The following is a 16,791-nucleotide window of genomic DNA, read 5'->3' as shown; positions in this document are numbered from 1 at the left end:
GCAAATGTAGTGTTATGTTTCCTTTTAAACATCCACTATAAAAGCCTTCTTATTTCAAAATCCACACTTTTTGCTGAATTTAGCTTGTTAGTAATTGATTATGTAAGAAATGACAAGCAAATTTTACTCATTAGGAAATTTAAAAAACATTGTTTCTTTTTCTCTCTAGTCCTTGGTTTTGATCAGCAAACTACCTTACATTCATTTTTTTCACACTGTGCTCAAACAGATAGCACCAGAGTATTTTGAAAAGAGCGAGCCTTATTTGGAAGCAGGTAAGTTAAACATTCTGTGAGTTAGCTACCTTTATGACGAGTTTTAAAATTTTTACTGGACATGAGTGATAAAAATGAAGTGGACTTTCCAAAAAAATTAGTTAAGAATTGTAAGGGCTATATGGTGGTAGAGAGATGTAAAACTATTCTGGCATCTTTACATACTAACACCAAAGACCATATCTTTTATTTCTCCTTTTGTAACATAGATGATGCCTGTTTATTAGAATAATAATAAACAAATACTGAGTTGACATTTCTGATACTCAGAGTACTGTTAAACAAAAATCCTTATGTCACTCGATACAGAGAGATGCCTGTGCTATGCTTTTGTAGCTAATAGCAGTAGTAGTAAATGAATAGGAAAACTCCCTTTAAACCTATTATCTTGTTGCTTTCAAAAAATTTATTAACCAGTTTGTATCCTAGAACATAGGTGTATTTCTGGTGAAATGTAAGATATTTTTCACTACTTTTGCTTTTCTTTTACCTTTTATCTTTCATTCATCCCAGGATATTTTTCCTGCTCTATAGAATGTAGAGTTTTAATTTCTAATATTCCATTTTTTGTATTTTAAAGTTCCACTTATACTAAGAAAATATTGTATTATATTTTTCAGCTTGTAATGATGTTGATCGATGGCCTGCCCCAGTGCCAGGGAAAACATTACACCTGCCTATTATGGGGGTGGTAATGAAGGTAATAGCTTATATTTCATTTGTCTCATTTTTTAAAGAACTGTAGGAAGTTCACACATGAGTTTTGCCTTTTAACTTCCTAATAACATTCAGTCCTGTTATTGCTTTCACCTGTTTGTCATTGATGTGAAGAGTTACAGAGATACCACAATTTATCCTGCTGCAAAGAATCATTAGTCACACAATTCCAGGGGCCACCAGTCCCCTTTCATCCTGAAGAGTTTGCATGAGGGTGTCATTCTTATATAATACATGTGAATGTAAATGCCACCTCCTAGAATTCTGCAACTTCATGGGCCTCCAGAGATGGCTGGTATTGCAGAACACTTGCAGAATTGACTATGAATTAGTAAAAAGTAAAAGAAATTAGGAAAGCTATTGGTTCTTAGTCTCAAATGATCTTAACGTGTAATGTCAGACCAAACATGTCCATCCCAGGCTGTTGTGCTCTATTAAGTTTTGTTGTTGTTTTTTAAAAATGAATTAGCATTTTGCTCTCAGGATTTCTATGAATGTACTCTGAGTGCTTTTGCAATTCATTTTCAAATTGGACTTATTTTTGACAATGCTCGCTCTTTAGATGTACTCATTTGTATAGGATCTGTGTTCTGTTTTTTCCCTGGGAAATCATAAAAAGTAGTACTCATAGCTCTGGGTTGAGAGTTCTCATGGTTTCCTGTGAGATTTATCCTGTCGTTTGGCAAGCTTGAGAGGGTGTGTTTGGGTGTGTGTATTAATCAAGCAAAGATGGGAGCAACAAACAGGAAGCGGTGTGAAGTTGATGTCCTGTTCTGTTTCCAGCACGTTTGCTTCTCAGTGTGTGGGAGTACAGAAACGTTGATTCACTTACCCTTTGCTATGACTAAAAATAAATATGACTTTAGTTTTTTAATTTGACATAAATGTTTTGTTTTTATGGCTTTTTAGGCATTGCTCAGTATACCTTTTTAGTGGCAGGATGCTTCTGATCTTTCATTGTAGTGGGACTTGCAAATTATAGAAAGGACATTCTTTTGTAGCCAAAGTTAATTTTGTCTCTTTCTCTTTAAGGTACGGATTCCCACATGTCATGACAAGCCTGGGACAACTCAAATAGTACAGTTAACTCAGCAGGTAATGTGGTACTATGGTAGAATAATCCAGCATAAAGTCTCTGTTAACAGAATTTTTTTTTTTTTTGCTGAGGAAGATTCGCCCTGAGCTAACATCTGTGCTCATCTTCCTCTATTTTGTATGTGGGTCACCCCCAAAGCATGGCCACCGCTGAGTGGTGTAGGTCCACGCCCGGGAACTGAACCTGGGCTACCAAAGCAGAGTGTGCCGAACTTAACCACTAGGCCATGGGGCTGGCCCCCTTAACAGAATTTTTAAATTAGCAAATGCAGAGTTTCTTGGGCTTATGATATATTTCTGAATATTACTGAAATATCTCATTAAATAGTTTTTTAATGAATTGATAATAGACTTCCTAATGTTTCTCAGATTCTTTTTCTTCTTTCTCTGGTAGACACTGGAGAATTCAGAATTTATACTGTAATTGTGAGGACATGGGGAAAGTAAATATTTTTTTCAACAGGGTTTAATTGTAACAAAACCTCTTATCTTAGAAGTGGTCAGCAGACTTCTGTTTTTAGGAAACTCAGTTGAAAGGATTCTGTAGTTGTGATTGTCTTTGGTTTTTTCCAGAACTATGTCTGTTACGGGTGGGGTTGAATTTTTCACTTGAAATATTTTGACTGGTGTTATTAGCACTTCCACTGGTTTTTGAATTTAATGAAAATGGAGAGGAGTAGGTAAGCTAATTTTGCCTGTTATATGTATCAACTAGTATTACCGTAGTATTTCATACAGTTGCTAGTTAATCTAACATCTGACTATTGGATTAATGCTTTATCTAAGGGATCTGTGTTATCCTTGACCTTTTGCTGTGTTAGGGGAGATAGGTTAGACCTCTTTGTGGCTGCTCTTGGAGGAAGAGATCTTAAAAAATACACAAGGCAGCATGGCTTAATGATCATGAGGTAGATAGGCATATTTTAAAAATCAATTTCTGTACATTTTAATGACGTCTTCTCTTTATTTTTTCTTTTCTATCTCTTAGGCAGACACACATATATCTGTTATTTTACCTACTGTTCATGAGGTGGATCTTTTCAGGTAAAGAATAAAAAATTTTGTTAACTACCTTTTCTCATTTGCTTTGTGATATTGCTGTGAATTTCTTTAAAAAATGAATGTTCTTATACAAAAGGTGGAAGAAACTGGAAGAAAATAGTCACTATGTTTCACATGTTATAAGTCAGTGGTTCATCCCTGACTGCATGTTATGAGCTTTGACAGTTAGGGAAATTTGGATATGGATTGGGTATTCCATGGTAGAAACAAATTATTTTTTGTTTGGTTTGGTGTGAGAATGGTGGTGTAATGATGTAAGAAAAATGCACATTTTTTTTAGAGATCCATTTTAAAGTATTTTGAGGTGAAATGTCGTGAGGTTTATTTTATTTTATTTATTTATTTGTTTTTTTTTGTGAGGAAGATCAGCCCTGAGCTAACATCCCATGCCACTCCTCCTCGTTTTTGCTGAGGAAGATTGGCCCTGGGCTAACATCTGTGCCCATCTTCCTCTACTTTATATAGGATGCCGCCATAGCATGGCTTGACAAGTGGTGCGTTGGTGTGCGCCCAGCATCCAAACCTGCAAATGCTGGGCCACCGAAGCAGAGCGTGTGCACTTAACCGCTGCACCACTGGGCCGGCCCATGCGTTTTATTTTAAAATACTTCAGTAAGAAAAAATAAATGAAGTAAAAATGGCAAAATATTGTTAACTCTGGATGATATGTATATGGGAATTCTTACACTATTGTCTTTACTTTTTAAGTTTAAAAGTTTTCAAAATGCAAAATAAAAAAAAAAGAGAGGGGCCGACTCGGTGACATAGCAGTTAAGTGCTTGCGCTCTGCTGTGGTGGCCCCGGGGTTTGCAGGTTCAGATTCCAGGCACTCACTGAGGCACCACTTGTCAAACCATGCTGTGGCAGCGTCCCATATAAAGTAGAGGAAGATGGGCACAGATTTTAGCCCAGGGCCAGTCTTCCTCAGCAAAAAGAGGAGGCTTGGCATCAGATATTAGCTCAGGGCTAATTTTCCTCATGAGAAAATAAAAAAGGAGAGAGAGAGAGAATCTAGCACTTAAAAAAGAAAGAAGGAAAAAGTACCAATATCTATGCCTTAAACGGAGCAGCTAAATAAGAATCTTTAGATTGGTGCCCGAGATCCAGCTCCCAGGTGGTTCTAATGTGTAGCCCAGCTTGCGAAACCACTGCTCTAAATGAGCAATTACTAAATACTAATACATGTAATCAGGAGTCATATGAAAGACCTTGAATGAGTTTTTTGATTTGATTTTTTTGTGTGGTTTTTTTTTTGATGACCTTTAAACTGTGTGGAATACTGCTTCAAAGATTGATTAATTTTATATGCTAGATTTGTTTTATACACTTGGCCCTAGCACAGCCGAGTAACCCCACTTCTAGGTATTTACACAATAAAAATGAAAACATATCCACATAGACTTATATGCAAATATTTATAGCAACTTTATTCATACCAGCCTAAAACTAGAAACAATGCAAATGTCCATCAACGGGTAAATGGATAAACAAAATGAGATGCATGTGCATGGAATACTTTGTTGTTAGTGCTGTCGAGTGGATTCTGTTTTTTTTTTTTGTGAGGAAGATCAACCCCGAGCTAACATCCATGCCAATCCTCCTCTTTTTTTGCTGAGGAAGACTGGCCCTGGGCTAACAACTGTGCCTGTTTTCCTCCACTTTTTATGGGACACCACCACAGCATGGCCTGACAAGCGGTGCATCAGTGCGTGCCTGGATCTGAATCTGGGCTGCCAGCAGTGGAGCGCGCGCACTTAACCGCTATGCCACAGGGCCGGCCCCTGTTGAGTGGATTCTGACTCCTAGCGGCCCTGTGCACAGCAGAGCGGAACCCTGCCCATTTTTTTGTGTGTGCTATCCTCTCGTCTTCCGGCGCTATATCAGACAGTGCTCCACTGCCTTTCATAAGGTTTTCATGGCCAGTTTTTTTGGACATGGGTGGCCAGGTCCTTCTTCCTAGTCTGTTTTAGTCTGGAAGCTCCACTGAAACCTATACACTGTGAGTGACCCTGCTGGTATTTGAAATACCAGAGGAATAGCTTTCAGCATCACAGCAACACGCAGCCATCACAGTATGACAACTGACAGACGGGTGTTGTGGTTCCCTGACTGGAAAATGAACCCCAGCTGCGGCAGTGAGAGTGCTGAATCTTAACCACTAGACCACTGCGTGGAATACTGCTCAACAATATAAAAGAATGAACTGTTGATACAGTCAACGACATGCGTGACTCTCAGAAACATCATGTTTAGTGAAAGGAGCTCAATTTTAAAGAGCTGCTTACTGAATGTTTCATATTTATATGATATTTTGGAGAAGGCAAAACTATAGGGACAGATATCAGATCAGTGGTTGCTTGGGGGTGGGGGAGGGAAATTGACTACAAAGGGGATGAGGGAGTTTTTTAGGGTGGTGGAACTGTTCTGTATCTTTGGTAAGGGTGAATTTTGCTGTATGTAAATTATAAATCTTACTTAAAAACAAATTAATTTTCTTTTAAAACATTAAATGTTGTAGCATTCTTAGAATGAAAAGGGGAAGTGTCCCTCAAATAAATGAATAAATATCACAGGAAAAATATACTAAGAGGGATGCATACTATTTATAGTTTTGATATTTCATTCATTAAGGAATACATTGAAGGATAAATAGAATTCGATTACCAGACTTTTTTTTTTTTGAACTAGTGGATACAAGTCTTAATGCTTTTTGTTTGTTATGAATTATCTTTGCTTTTGTGGTAATTAATTAGTCCCACCACTAACACCTTTGATTAGCATTTGTCTTTTCTCCCGAATATGAATTACATGTTATTGTTTTTAAAGTAGGACAAGTTAGTTTGTTGTTTTTTAATGCTTGTTGCTCAAGAGATGAGAAAACCAAACCTTGAAGAATAATAACCTCACAGAGATAGTGCTGTGCCAAGCATTTAATATCTGATGATAGGGTTAATACTTTATCCATAACAACATTCTTATTTTGTGTGTGTAGAGCTTACATTTTACATTTATTAGTATGAATAAGAGTTCAAATGTTTATCAGTTATATTGAAGGTGATATTTTTTTACCAAGACTGAGCTTGAGAGCAAAGGACAGAGACCTGGAAAGATGTTTGAAGTTGAGTGACAGAGATACAGTTGAGTGTGGGCGCACGTTTCCCTTCTTTCACCAGGTCAAAGCTTGTTAAGTTACTACTATTCCATGGACCATGCTTTTGGTTTCAGGTCTCTCTTGATCACAGAAATAGTCTTCTCATTCAGTTTTTAAGTTGGGCTTGGAATTGAAAGACAGTTTTCTCTCAAAAGAAACTGACATTCACTTGCCTAGAGTCGAGGACATTTTACCTCATAATACTTGCTGTTGGTTGTTCACACAGCAAGAGGCGTATCAGTTATGTGTCATCGTGTCCCCCACCCCCATCTTGAGAATGAAGCAATCTTGGCATTCCTACCCAAGTGGCAGAGTAGACAACAGTTATGGTTGTTTCTGTGTTTCAGAGACTGAGGAAACCTATCACCACATAAAATGTGCCTGGTGCTCTTTGATACATGTTAGTTTCTTTTTGCTTTTAAGATTGTAATGACATGCTATATCTTTCTGAAAAGATTGCAACTGTTCTTTCTTTTGAGTGAGTTTCTAATTTTTGAGGGGGTGATGGCTTTTGAAGGGGATAGAACTTAGCATAAAGCATGGTACTCCAGAATGGGGGATATAAAAGTAGTGCTAAAAAAAGACCCTGTGATTTCCCTACGGACCCCTCATTTTAGTAATTCTACACTGCAGTTAATTTGATGCATACCACCAGTATTTGTTAAGTTAGAGCTGGAGAGAGATTTCCTTTCTTGGATATTTAACACTTACCTCCCCCCAATAAAAACTACTTTGTATAACAGATATTGCTAGTGTAAATCAGAGGTTGCTGAAAATGCTTCATCATGTAACCGTACTTTCTGTTTGTGCCTTTACTGATAATATATTACTATACTCGAGAGAAAAAGTAATTTGCAACTTTGATGCCTTAAGAGCATCCCACTGTTAAAGTCAGTTGGTCAGATATTTCCATATAGGTCTTTTTCATTTTTCCTTTGCTTATTTTTAAATTATATGTATATAAAATATAACAGAAATATATATATTTAAAATATACATACTGTACTGTACCACTTTTCTGTAAATTTGTGATTGTTTCGAAATTTTATATATGTAATTATATATTATGTGTGTATATGTGTGTATATGTATACATATATGTGTACGTATATGTGTGCACACACAGCCTAGAGATGACACAATGTAGACATCAAAATTGGGAAATTAACGTTGGTAAATAATTACCATCTAATACTAAGACCACATTCAAATGTCACCAGTTGTGACAATAATGTCTAGTTCAGAATCATCTGTTGAATTTAGTTGTCATGTCTTTTTAGTCTGGAATAGCTCCTCAATCTTCCTTTCACTTTCAGGCCCCTGACATTCTTGTGGATTACAGGACAGTTATTTTGCAGGAAATCCCTCAATTTAAGTTTGTCTGGGATTTACTCATGATTAGATTTCAGGCTCTGCACCTTTGGCAGGGAGGGTAGCACACAAGTTTGGCTTGCCTTGTTACTGATGATGTTCACTTTGATCACTTGATTAATGTGCTGTTCTCCAAGCTTCTCCATTGATAAGTTATTCTTTTTCCTTTTGTAAGGAGGAGGCAGTTTGAAACTATGTATATTAGTTATTTATTGCTGTGTAATAAATTACCCCAATACTTAGAGGCTTGAAAGAACAAATATCATTTCACACAGTTTCTGAGGGACTGCTTAGCTGGATGGTTCTAGCTCTGGATCTCTTATGGGGTTGCACTTAAGGTGTCAGCCAAGGTTTTGGTCATTTGGACAAGTAGGGCTGGAGGGTCTGCTTCCCTAGAAGGCTTACTTACTTGGCCATTAGCTGGAAGTCACAGTTCCTTGTGGCTGTTGGCAGGAGGTCTCATTTCTTGCCATGTGGACCTCTCTATAGGGCTGCTTGAATGTTCTCATAACATTCAGCAGGTGATCTGAGAGAAGGCTGAAGACACAGTGTCTTTTATGATCCAACCTTCAAAGTTGTACATTGTCACTTTGCCTTATTCTGTTCAGTACATGTGAGCCACTAGTCCAGCCCACACCTAAGGGGGAGAATTAGGCTCCATGTTGACGAAAGGAGCATCCAAAGGAGTGTCAAAGAATTTGTAGAAATATTTTAAAACATCACACTATTTATGTATCTCTATATAGACTGTTGGTTTCGTATTTTATTCAACAGGTTGTTAAAATCCATTATTCTCATCTATTTTGATCTTCAAATTGTCCCCACTTTGGCCACTGAGAATCCACTTCACACTAGCCTCTGTGTGTTTTTGACATATCCTTGTCATTATCTTTAAACACTTCCTTGCTTTCTGGTGTAAGATGTTCCAGGCTTATCTTTTTTTTTTTTTTTTTGATTAAAAAGATTGAATTTAGTTTACATACCATCATAAATATTTACTCTTTTAAAGTATACAACTGATTGGGTTTTTTTTTGTTTTGTTTTTGTGAGGAAGATCGGCCCTGAGCTAATATCTGCCAATCCTCCTCTTTTTGCTGAGGAAGACTGGCCCTGGGCTAACATCCATGCCCATCTTCCTCCACTTTATATGGGACGCCTGTCACAGCATGGTCTGACAAGTGGTGCGTCGGTGCGCGCCCGGGATCCGAACCTGCGAACCCCGGGCCGCCGCAGTGGAGTGCGCGCACTTAACCGCTTGCACCACCGGGCTGGCCCCTATTGGTTTTTAATATATTCACAAAGTTGTGCAACCATCACTACTATCTAGTTCCAGAACATTTTCATCACTTCAAAAAGTAACCCTCTACCCATTAGCAGTTACTCCCCATTCCCTCTTCCCCCTAGCTCTTGGTAACCACTAATCTACCTTCTGTGTCTATGGATTTGCCTATTTTGGACATATCATATAAATATGTGGCCTTTTGTGTCTACCTTCTTTCACTTAGCATATTGTTTTTATGGTTTATCCATGCAGTCGCATGAATCATTGCGTCACTCTTGTCATGGCTGAATAATGTTCCATTGTATGGATATACCACATTTTGTTTATTCATTAATCCATTGAAGGACATTTGGATGGTTTCCACTTTTTGGCTCTTATGTATAATGCTATTATGAACATTTGTGTGGACATATGTTTTCAGTTCTCTTGGGTTCCAAGATTATCTTGTATTTTCTCTTCCCCAGCCCTGGAATCAGCCATTTCTCCAAAAAGTCTTGGCTTTTTTTAGTGGAGAATAGGATTTAGAAGCCAAGATCTGGGCACTAGTTGTGCTCATTGCTATTGGGATATCATTCATTTTAGGCCGTCTCAGTGGACAGAGCTGGGTTGTGTGTGTGTGTGTGTGTATATATATATATATATATATATCTGTAAATGCATGCATACCTACCTACTCACATATAATATATATACATTTTTACTTAAATATTTATTTCTATATCCATGTATATCGAAAGCCGTAAAGTCACACTAATACCCTCAATTCCAATCCAACATGACAGGGTTCATTCTAGTTTTCTCCTTTTCCGTATTTATATTTCTTTTCTCTGACTGAGGAACTACTTCCTATTATCCTTAATGTATTTACTTATTACATAGTCCCCTGTTAGTAACCAATCTCCTGTCTCTGCTGCAACCCTCTCCTCTGTGCAAATACCTTTCTTACCATTCTTAGGCTCTGACCCTCTACACCCGGCTGCCTTTCTTCATGGATACCCTCCTTACCCTGCTCAGGCTCTGCTCCTGAGGGCCAGATTGACCCCCACTAGTTATCCTGCTACCCCATTCAGGCTTCTGTATCCCACATTATGGATGCCATCCTCACCCTGTTTGTGCTGTGACTCCTGATGGCAGGCCGACCCCCACATGCCCTCTTTACCCTACCTGCACTCCTACACCTCACTCCAGGCCACCTCTCCGTGTGGACGCCCTAATTCCCCTGCTCTGACACCTCACCATGGACAGCCTCCTCAACCCGCTCTGGCTCTGACACTCCACACCAGGCTGCCCCTCCCTGCCCCTCACACTTCCTGGGCTCTGTCACTCCAAATCAAATCGCCTCCACACATGTACATCTTCCTCACCACATTTGGGTTCCAACAGCCCCACAGCAAGCCACCCACTCCATGTGGATGTCTGCCTTATCTTGCACAAGCCCTGATACCCCAACTCTGGGCCAACATGGCTCTCTTTCCTTCCTGGAAGAGATGCCTACCATGCACCATATTCTGCTTTAGGATTGAATTGTTTAGGAAGGAAAGAGGAAGAAGAGCTCCTTTGCCTTACCCTTGAACTGTTTGTTGTTTTTTTTTTGCCTCACTTGTCTTCTTGCCTTTGAATAACATTAACTTTCCCTAATTTCCATCTCACAAATTTGTTGCATATTTTTTCACTTAAATGTTATTTTAATTTTTTTCCTTTTTCTTTTGCTTCCTTATGTGTGTATGTGTTTTCAATTAGGTAGATTGGTTATGATTTTTATGAATAGACAAGTATCTTTTTCTCTAATCTACTAGGAAAAATTGTTACCCTACCAGGAGGAAATAACTAAGTAAAAGTTACCAAATGTCTGAAGCTAAGTAATGTACCAGAGTTGTGTTCTGATGGGCTTCCACCTAATTCTAGGGCTGCTATAAAAATGTGCAGCTTTTCTGAAGGGGGACGATCTGCCCAGGAAATCATTCTGTTGTTTGGCATTAGAACTCCCCCTTGTGATTTGTTTTCATCATTGTTTAATATTGAAAGCATTGGTTTTTAAATTAAGTACATCCGGTAAACGTCTTTTGGAAAATTAATTTTTCTTGTTTCCTTCAAAATATTTAGAATAGTAATGCAAATGTAGCAAAGCAATATTGATAAAATAGATCTACCATGTGGTACAATAACTTAATAATTGTTTTATATGCTTTTACTATTTGTCAACCATTCTGTGTGTCAATATATTGCATTTGATTTTGTAAAAATTGGAACAAGTCAAATTGAGAGATATTTTTATGTGGATAAAAGGGACATATCTCCATACATCACCATATTCTAGATAAATTTGTATACAGATCAAGGTGCAAATAGCTGGAAGAATTTATATCAATGTGAAATTTTTAGAATGATTATATAGGAACTTAAAAAACAAGGTTGAATAAATAACAATATTTCTATCGTGTAAACACCTTTCAGGTGTTTCTGCCCAGTTTTCCTTCATAGTCAGATGCTTTGGGAGCTGGTGCTGTTGGGGGAACCCCTCGTGGTCATGGCACCGTCACCATCGGAGTCGTCAGAGACTGTGTTGGCACTTGTTAAGTGAGTACACTTGGTTCCTGGTAGTGACAGTTGCAGCACTTGCCCATCTGTGGTGTGTTCGAACGCTCATTCCATTGATCCACACAACAACCCTGTAAGAAGGTAGTGCTGTTATAGCACCATTTTATGGATGAGAAAATTAATTCAAGCTCTATGAGGGCTGGCTGGAACTGTGTTTTTGTTTTTCTGAACAAAAACACATTCATTCACTTACACAAAGTTGGCACCTGATAAATATTAGTTGCATGAATGGTCGGTGGCTAGTAAGAGTCATATAACTAACGAATGATAGAGCCAGAATTTTACCCCATCTTCTGCCCCAAGTTCAGTGCTCTTTCAATATGCCATTCCACATTATGTATTTCCATTTGTCATTCTAGTTTCCTGAAATGAGTTTACCATTTATCGAAATAGATAAATTATCCTATGGGGGTATACTATGTGTACAGTTGTTTATAGTTATTGAGTAAAGCCTTTAATTTGTCTTTTATTTTACATGTTCTTCTTCCTTCCACAGCTGTATTTCTCCATTAAAGTACTTCAGTGATTTCCGACCTTATTTCACTATTCATGATAGTGAATTCAAAGAATATACTACCCATACTCAAGCCCCGTGAGTAAACAAAATAACTTTTATTGACCAAGTATTACCTTTATAACCAAATTGTGTAGAATTATTTTTGGTAGTAATTTAAAAGTTTAAATTTTGAACTTATTGGCAGATTGATTTTATACGGGAAGGTTTGAGGAGCTGCTGGTAATAGTTTCTTATTTAATAAGAAACTATTAATAGTATCTTATTTTCTTTGAATGATTTTATTTATTAGTGGAAGCTGTATTGTCATTAATAGCCATCCAACTGTACTTTCAGTTCAGTTTTCTTTCCTTCCTTCAGGACCTCTTACAGCATCAGTTACCTCTTCTTGCTCTCTAACTTCCTTTTTCTTCTTCCTCTTCATTGAATCAGCATGTAAACATGAAAATTCTTCCCAATTTGTAAAAGGGGAAAAAATTATCTTATCCTTTTGCTTTTGGCTCCTGTTCTGTTGCTCACCTTCTTTTCATAGCTACAGTTCTAGAATAACAACAAAAATCCTCGTTTACTGTCTCTACTTCTTGGTTTTCTGGTTGCTTCTCAGTCCATTGCAGGTTGATTTCTCCACCTCCCCTGAAGTTGTTCTTGCCGAAGTCATCAAGACCTTTCTTGCTGCCTGACCCATTGGGCACGTTATTGCCCTACTTTTCCTGCTTTCCCTTTCGTGTAACATTTAAGCTGTTGACCTTGAAAATATTTTAATCCTTGATACCACTCTCACCTGGCTGTCTGGTGGCGCATCTCAGTCTCCTTTCTCTGCCAACCCCTTTAATGTTGGTGTTCTCTAGTATTGTGTTCTGGGTTCTGATTTCAGACTGATAATTCTTTCTCTACAATCTTATCTGTACCCACAGCCTCTGTTAACACCTGTATACTGATGACTGAAATTTATCTTCCTAGCCCAGATTTTTGCAATGTTCAGACTTATATTTCTGGGTTTTTGTTGTTGTTTTTTTTACCGCATTGCCACTTGGACGTCTTAATGGCACCCGAAACAAACCATGTTCAAACTGAATTCTTTTTGTCTCCTTTTCTTCCCTAATCCCATGCCTCTTCCTATTTTCATGAATGGTACTACTTTTCACTTAGTTATCAAAAACCTAAATTGCCATAAATTTCTCCTTTTTAGTATGTCCCACATCAAGTTTTATAAAATTCTGTCAATTCAACATCCTAAAATCTCTCTCATAACATTTATCTTATTTCCAAAGCTCTCTTCTTAGTCTTAACTGTCTTCCGTCTTTCTCACATCTGCTCTTGCTTTTTCCCAAACCCCTTTCTCTCCTTGTAGGGCATTTTCCAAATTTCCCCCAGAGTGACCTTTCTAATTAGTACATTTTCATTTATGTGACATTCCTCCACTAGGTACTCTAGTAGCTTCCATTTGCCTACAAGATAACATCTAAACTTCTTAGCATATTAACTCAGTACTTAATGATTTGGCCAGCGTCTGCCCATCTGCTTTCATTTCTGACTCTTCATTCTTCCTGCTTTGTGCACTAGGAGTGCTGAACTATTTGTAGTTCTACAAACAGACCATGATCTCACTTCGTTGCTTTGCACAAGCTGTTCATTCTCCTGCATCATTTTTGCCTCCTTTATCCACTTGGCAAAGAACTCCTCCTCATCTTTCATATCTTTGTGCAAATGTCTTCTCTTTGGTGAGCCTGTCCTTTAATCACCTGGTAGACATAGTTTCTCTTTTGTAATTATTTTACATTTTACACTATCTTCACTGTCTTCTAATTTCTGGCATCGTAATTGGGTATGTATACCTTTCTTCCTGTGTGCTTTTAGAAAGATCATGTCTTTTCATCTTTATATGACTAGTTCTAAACATGGTGCTTGGCATGTAGTTGGTGTGTAATACATTGAGTGAAGGAAAAGATAATCTGTTTATTGTTCACTCAAAAGAAATTGTAAACTATTCTTCACTGATGGAACATTCATCTTTTTTCACTTTGTTTTTGTTTTCTTTTTCTGTAGGCCCTCAGTCATATTAGGAGTAACCAACCCTTTTTTTGCAAAAACGCTCCAGCACTGGCCACACATTATTCGAATAGGAGACCTTAAACCTGCAGGTAAAGTATAAACTCGGTGTTCTGTTTTTAGTGTGTAATGTGGCTGAGTAGGTATATTTCTTTCCCTTCGTTTTCATCTGTTGGTTACTTTTTAATTATGTTGATGGCAGCCTTCTTTCAGGCAACTTGAATAAGAGCCTTTGGAGAAAAGCATAGCTTCCCACTAAAATATTCAGGTTCTTGTGTGTAACCCATCATGTCCTCCTACCATAAAATGCACTTACAGTGTTATAAACGTGGAATGAATTATGCAAAATGAAACCTCAAAAATTTGAGCTACTCTTTGTATAAGCCCAATTAAATAGTGATTTCAAACACTGCTTGAATAAAACGTTATGGAAGCTTGAATTATTCAACTTAGCACAAAATTCTTGACAGTAATTCAAAACAAGTATACATTTCTGTGCACTGATACTGATTAAGGAAGTCATCAAAAGGTCATGCGTTCCTTGAGGGAAAGATATATAGTATCTTGCTCATGGTAGCTATTTAATAAGTGTTTTTTAAATGAGTAAATGAATTCTGAGATTGGAAGTTTTGTTAACTTAGATGACAGTTTAATGGTACCTCTGATATTCCTCACTGGACATTCCTGAATTTTCCGCTGAAATAATTGAGACATGAGATATCAAAAATATTTTTTAATAACTTTATGATGTGTTACTTCTAAAGACTTTTCTTTTGGTATACACAGGTATGTTTAAAACATTGTTTAATAATATTATTATTTTATAAGATATCCATTCTGATATATACATAAATCTAGATAGACATCTTAAAGTCAGGGAATAACATTTTTTTTTCTTTTTCTTTGTGAGGAAGATCAGCCCTGAGCTAACATCCAATGCCAATTCTCCTCTTTTTTGCTGAGGAAGACTGGCTCTGGGCTAACATCTGTGCCCATCTTCCTCCACTTTATATGGGACACCGCCACAGCATGGCCTGACAAGTGGTGCGTCAGTGTGCGCCCGGGTTCCGAACCCGGGCCGCTGGCAGTGGAGCGTGCGCACTTAACCACTACGCCACAGGGCCAGCCTGAGGGAGTAACATTTTTAATCAGATTATTTACACATGTTAGACTCAATCTTAACTGAAATCCTAAGAAGCCTTATGAAATAGAGGAAAGAGCTAAGGGCTTTACTTTGGCAGTCAGATCTGTGTGATCTTAGGTAGAACAGCCCTTCTCAGCCTCAAATTCTTTGTCTGCTAGGAGGATTAAACACAGTGCCTAACTCATGGCACTTTGTAAATGTCATAGTCCCTTGCTATTTCATTAGTGTCCTGTCTGCTTATTTATAATTCAGAGCTCAGCAGTCACCAGAGTCTTAGCTGTGAGAAGATATGAGAAGTTTTTTTTTTTAAATCTTAATTTAATCTTGACATGTACTTGCATGGTTTTGTCCTATTAATCTAGACTATTTGATTAATTGTAATATAATAAACTACTGTTTGTTGTTTCTTTTCAATGAAAAAAGGCTTTTTGTTGGGGATGTAAGTAGAGGAACTTTTGCATAAAATAATTGTTAAGTTGGCATGATTGACAAGTCTGTTTAACTTTTTAAGAAACCACCAAACTGTGCAACTAGAAGGATGTGCAACTATGACATACCACTATCTACTGGGGCTTTGGGGGAAAAAAGGAGGAGGATTGGCAATAGATGTTAGCTCAGAGCCGGTCTTCCTCAGCAAAAAGAGGAGGATTAGCATGGATGTTAGCTCAGGGCTGATCTTCCTCACAAAAAAAAAAAAAAAGAAAGAAACCACCAAACTGTTTTCCACAGTGGCCCACCATTTTACATTTTTACAGCAGTGTATAGCGTTCCTATTCACATCCCTGCCAATGTTTGATATTGTCTCTCTTTTTCACTATAGCTATTTAGTGAGTTTGAAATGGTGGTTTTAATTTACTTTTCTCTAGTGACTAATGTTGTTGAGCATTTTTTCATCTACTTATTAGTCGTTTGTTATCTTGTTTGATGAAATGTTGATTTAAATCTTTTGCCTATTTTAAAATTAGGTTATTTGTCTTATTATTTAGTTGTAAGAGATTATTGTGTATTCTGGACACAAGTCTATTTGTAGATATATGATTTGCAAATATTTTTTCACAGTACACAGTCTCTTTTTTTATTTTTTTTGTTTTTTTTTTTTTTTTGAGGAAGATTGACCCTGAGCTAACATCTGTGCCCATCTTCCTATACTTTATTTTGTTTTATTTATTTATTTATTTTTTGTGAGGAAGATCAGCCCTCAGGTAACATCCATGCTAATCCTCCTCTTTTTGCTGAGGAAGACCGGCTCTGAGCCAACATCTATTACCAATCCTCCTCCTTTTTTTTCCCCAAAGCCCCAGTAGATAGTTGTATGTCACAGTTGCACATCCTTCTAGTTGCTGTATGTGGGATGCCACCTCAGCATGGCTGGAGAAGTGGTGCATCGGTGCACACCCGGGATCCGAACCCGCGCACCAGTATCGGAGTGCACGCACTTAACCGCTAAGCCACGGGGCCGGCCCCCATCTTTCTCTGCTTTATATGGGACGCCACCACAACATGGCTTCACAAGCAGTGCGTCAGTGCACGCCT

The 16,791-nt window shown here is 37.8% G+C and overlaps 1 protein-coding gene across 4 annotated transcripts in view; it reads left to right on the top strand.

Moving 5' to 3' along the window:
- Positions 1-16,791, top strand: part of DENND6A (DENN domain containing 6A) — a 54,777-nt gene that overhangs the window by 25,211 nt on the left and 12,775 nt on the right. For 3 of the 4 annotated variants that reach the window (XM_014793168.2, XM_004419850.3, XM_014793173.2), the window contains 7 exons: positions 170-275; positions 896-975; positions 2,025-2,087; positions 3,076-3,131; positions 11,408-11,530; positions 12,048-12,143; positions 14,112-14,206. In XM_014793168.2, coding sequence (XP_014648654.1) covers positions 170-275; positions 896-975; positions 2,025-2,087; positions 3,076-3,131; positions 11,408-11,530; positions 12,048-12,143; positions 14,112-14,206 — 619 coding nt within the window. The remainder of the gene's footprint in view (positions 1-169; positions 276-895; positions 976-2,024; positions 2,088-3,075; positions 3,132-11,407; positions 11,531-12,047; positions 12,144-14,111; positions 14,207-16,791) is intronic. The other variant, XM_087431211.1, reaches the window with a different exon arrangement.

The sequence above is a fragment of the Ceratotherium simum genome, chromosome 5 (assembly GCF_057802395.1).
Source record: "Ceratotherium simum simum isolate JZ-2026a chromosome 5, ASM5780239v1, whole genome shotgun sequence".
Classification (NCBI taxonomy): domain Eukaryota; kingdom Metazoa; phylum Chordata; class Mammalia; order Perissodactyla; family Rhinocerotidae; genus Ceratotherium; species Ceratotherium simum.
This window is presented reverse-complemented; position numbering and strand designations above follow the sequence as displayed.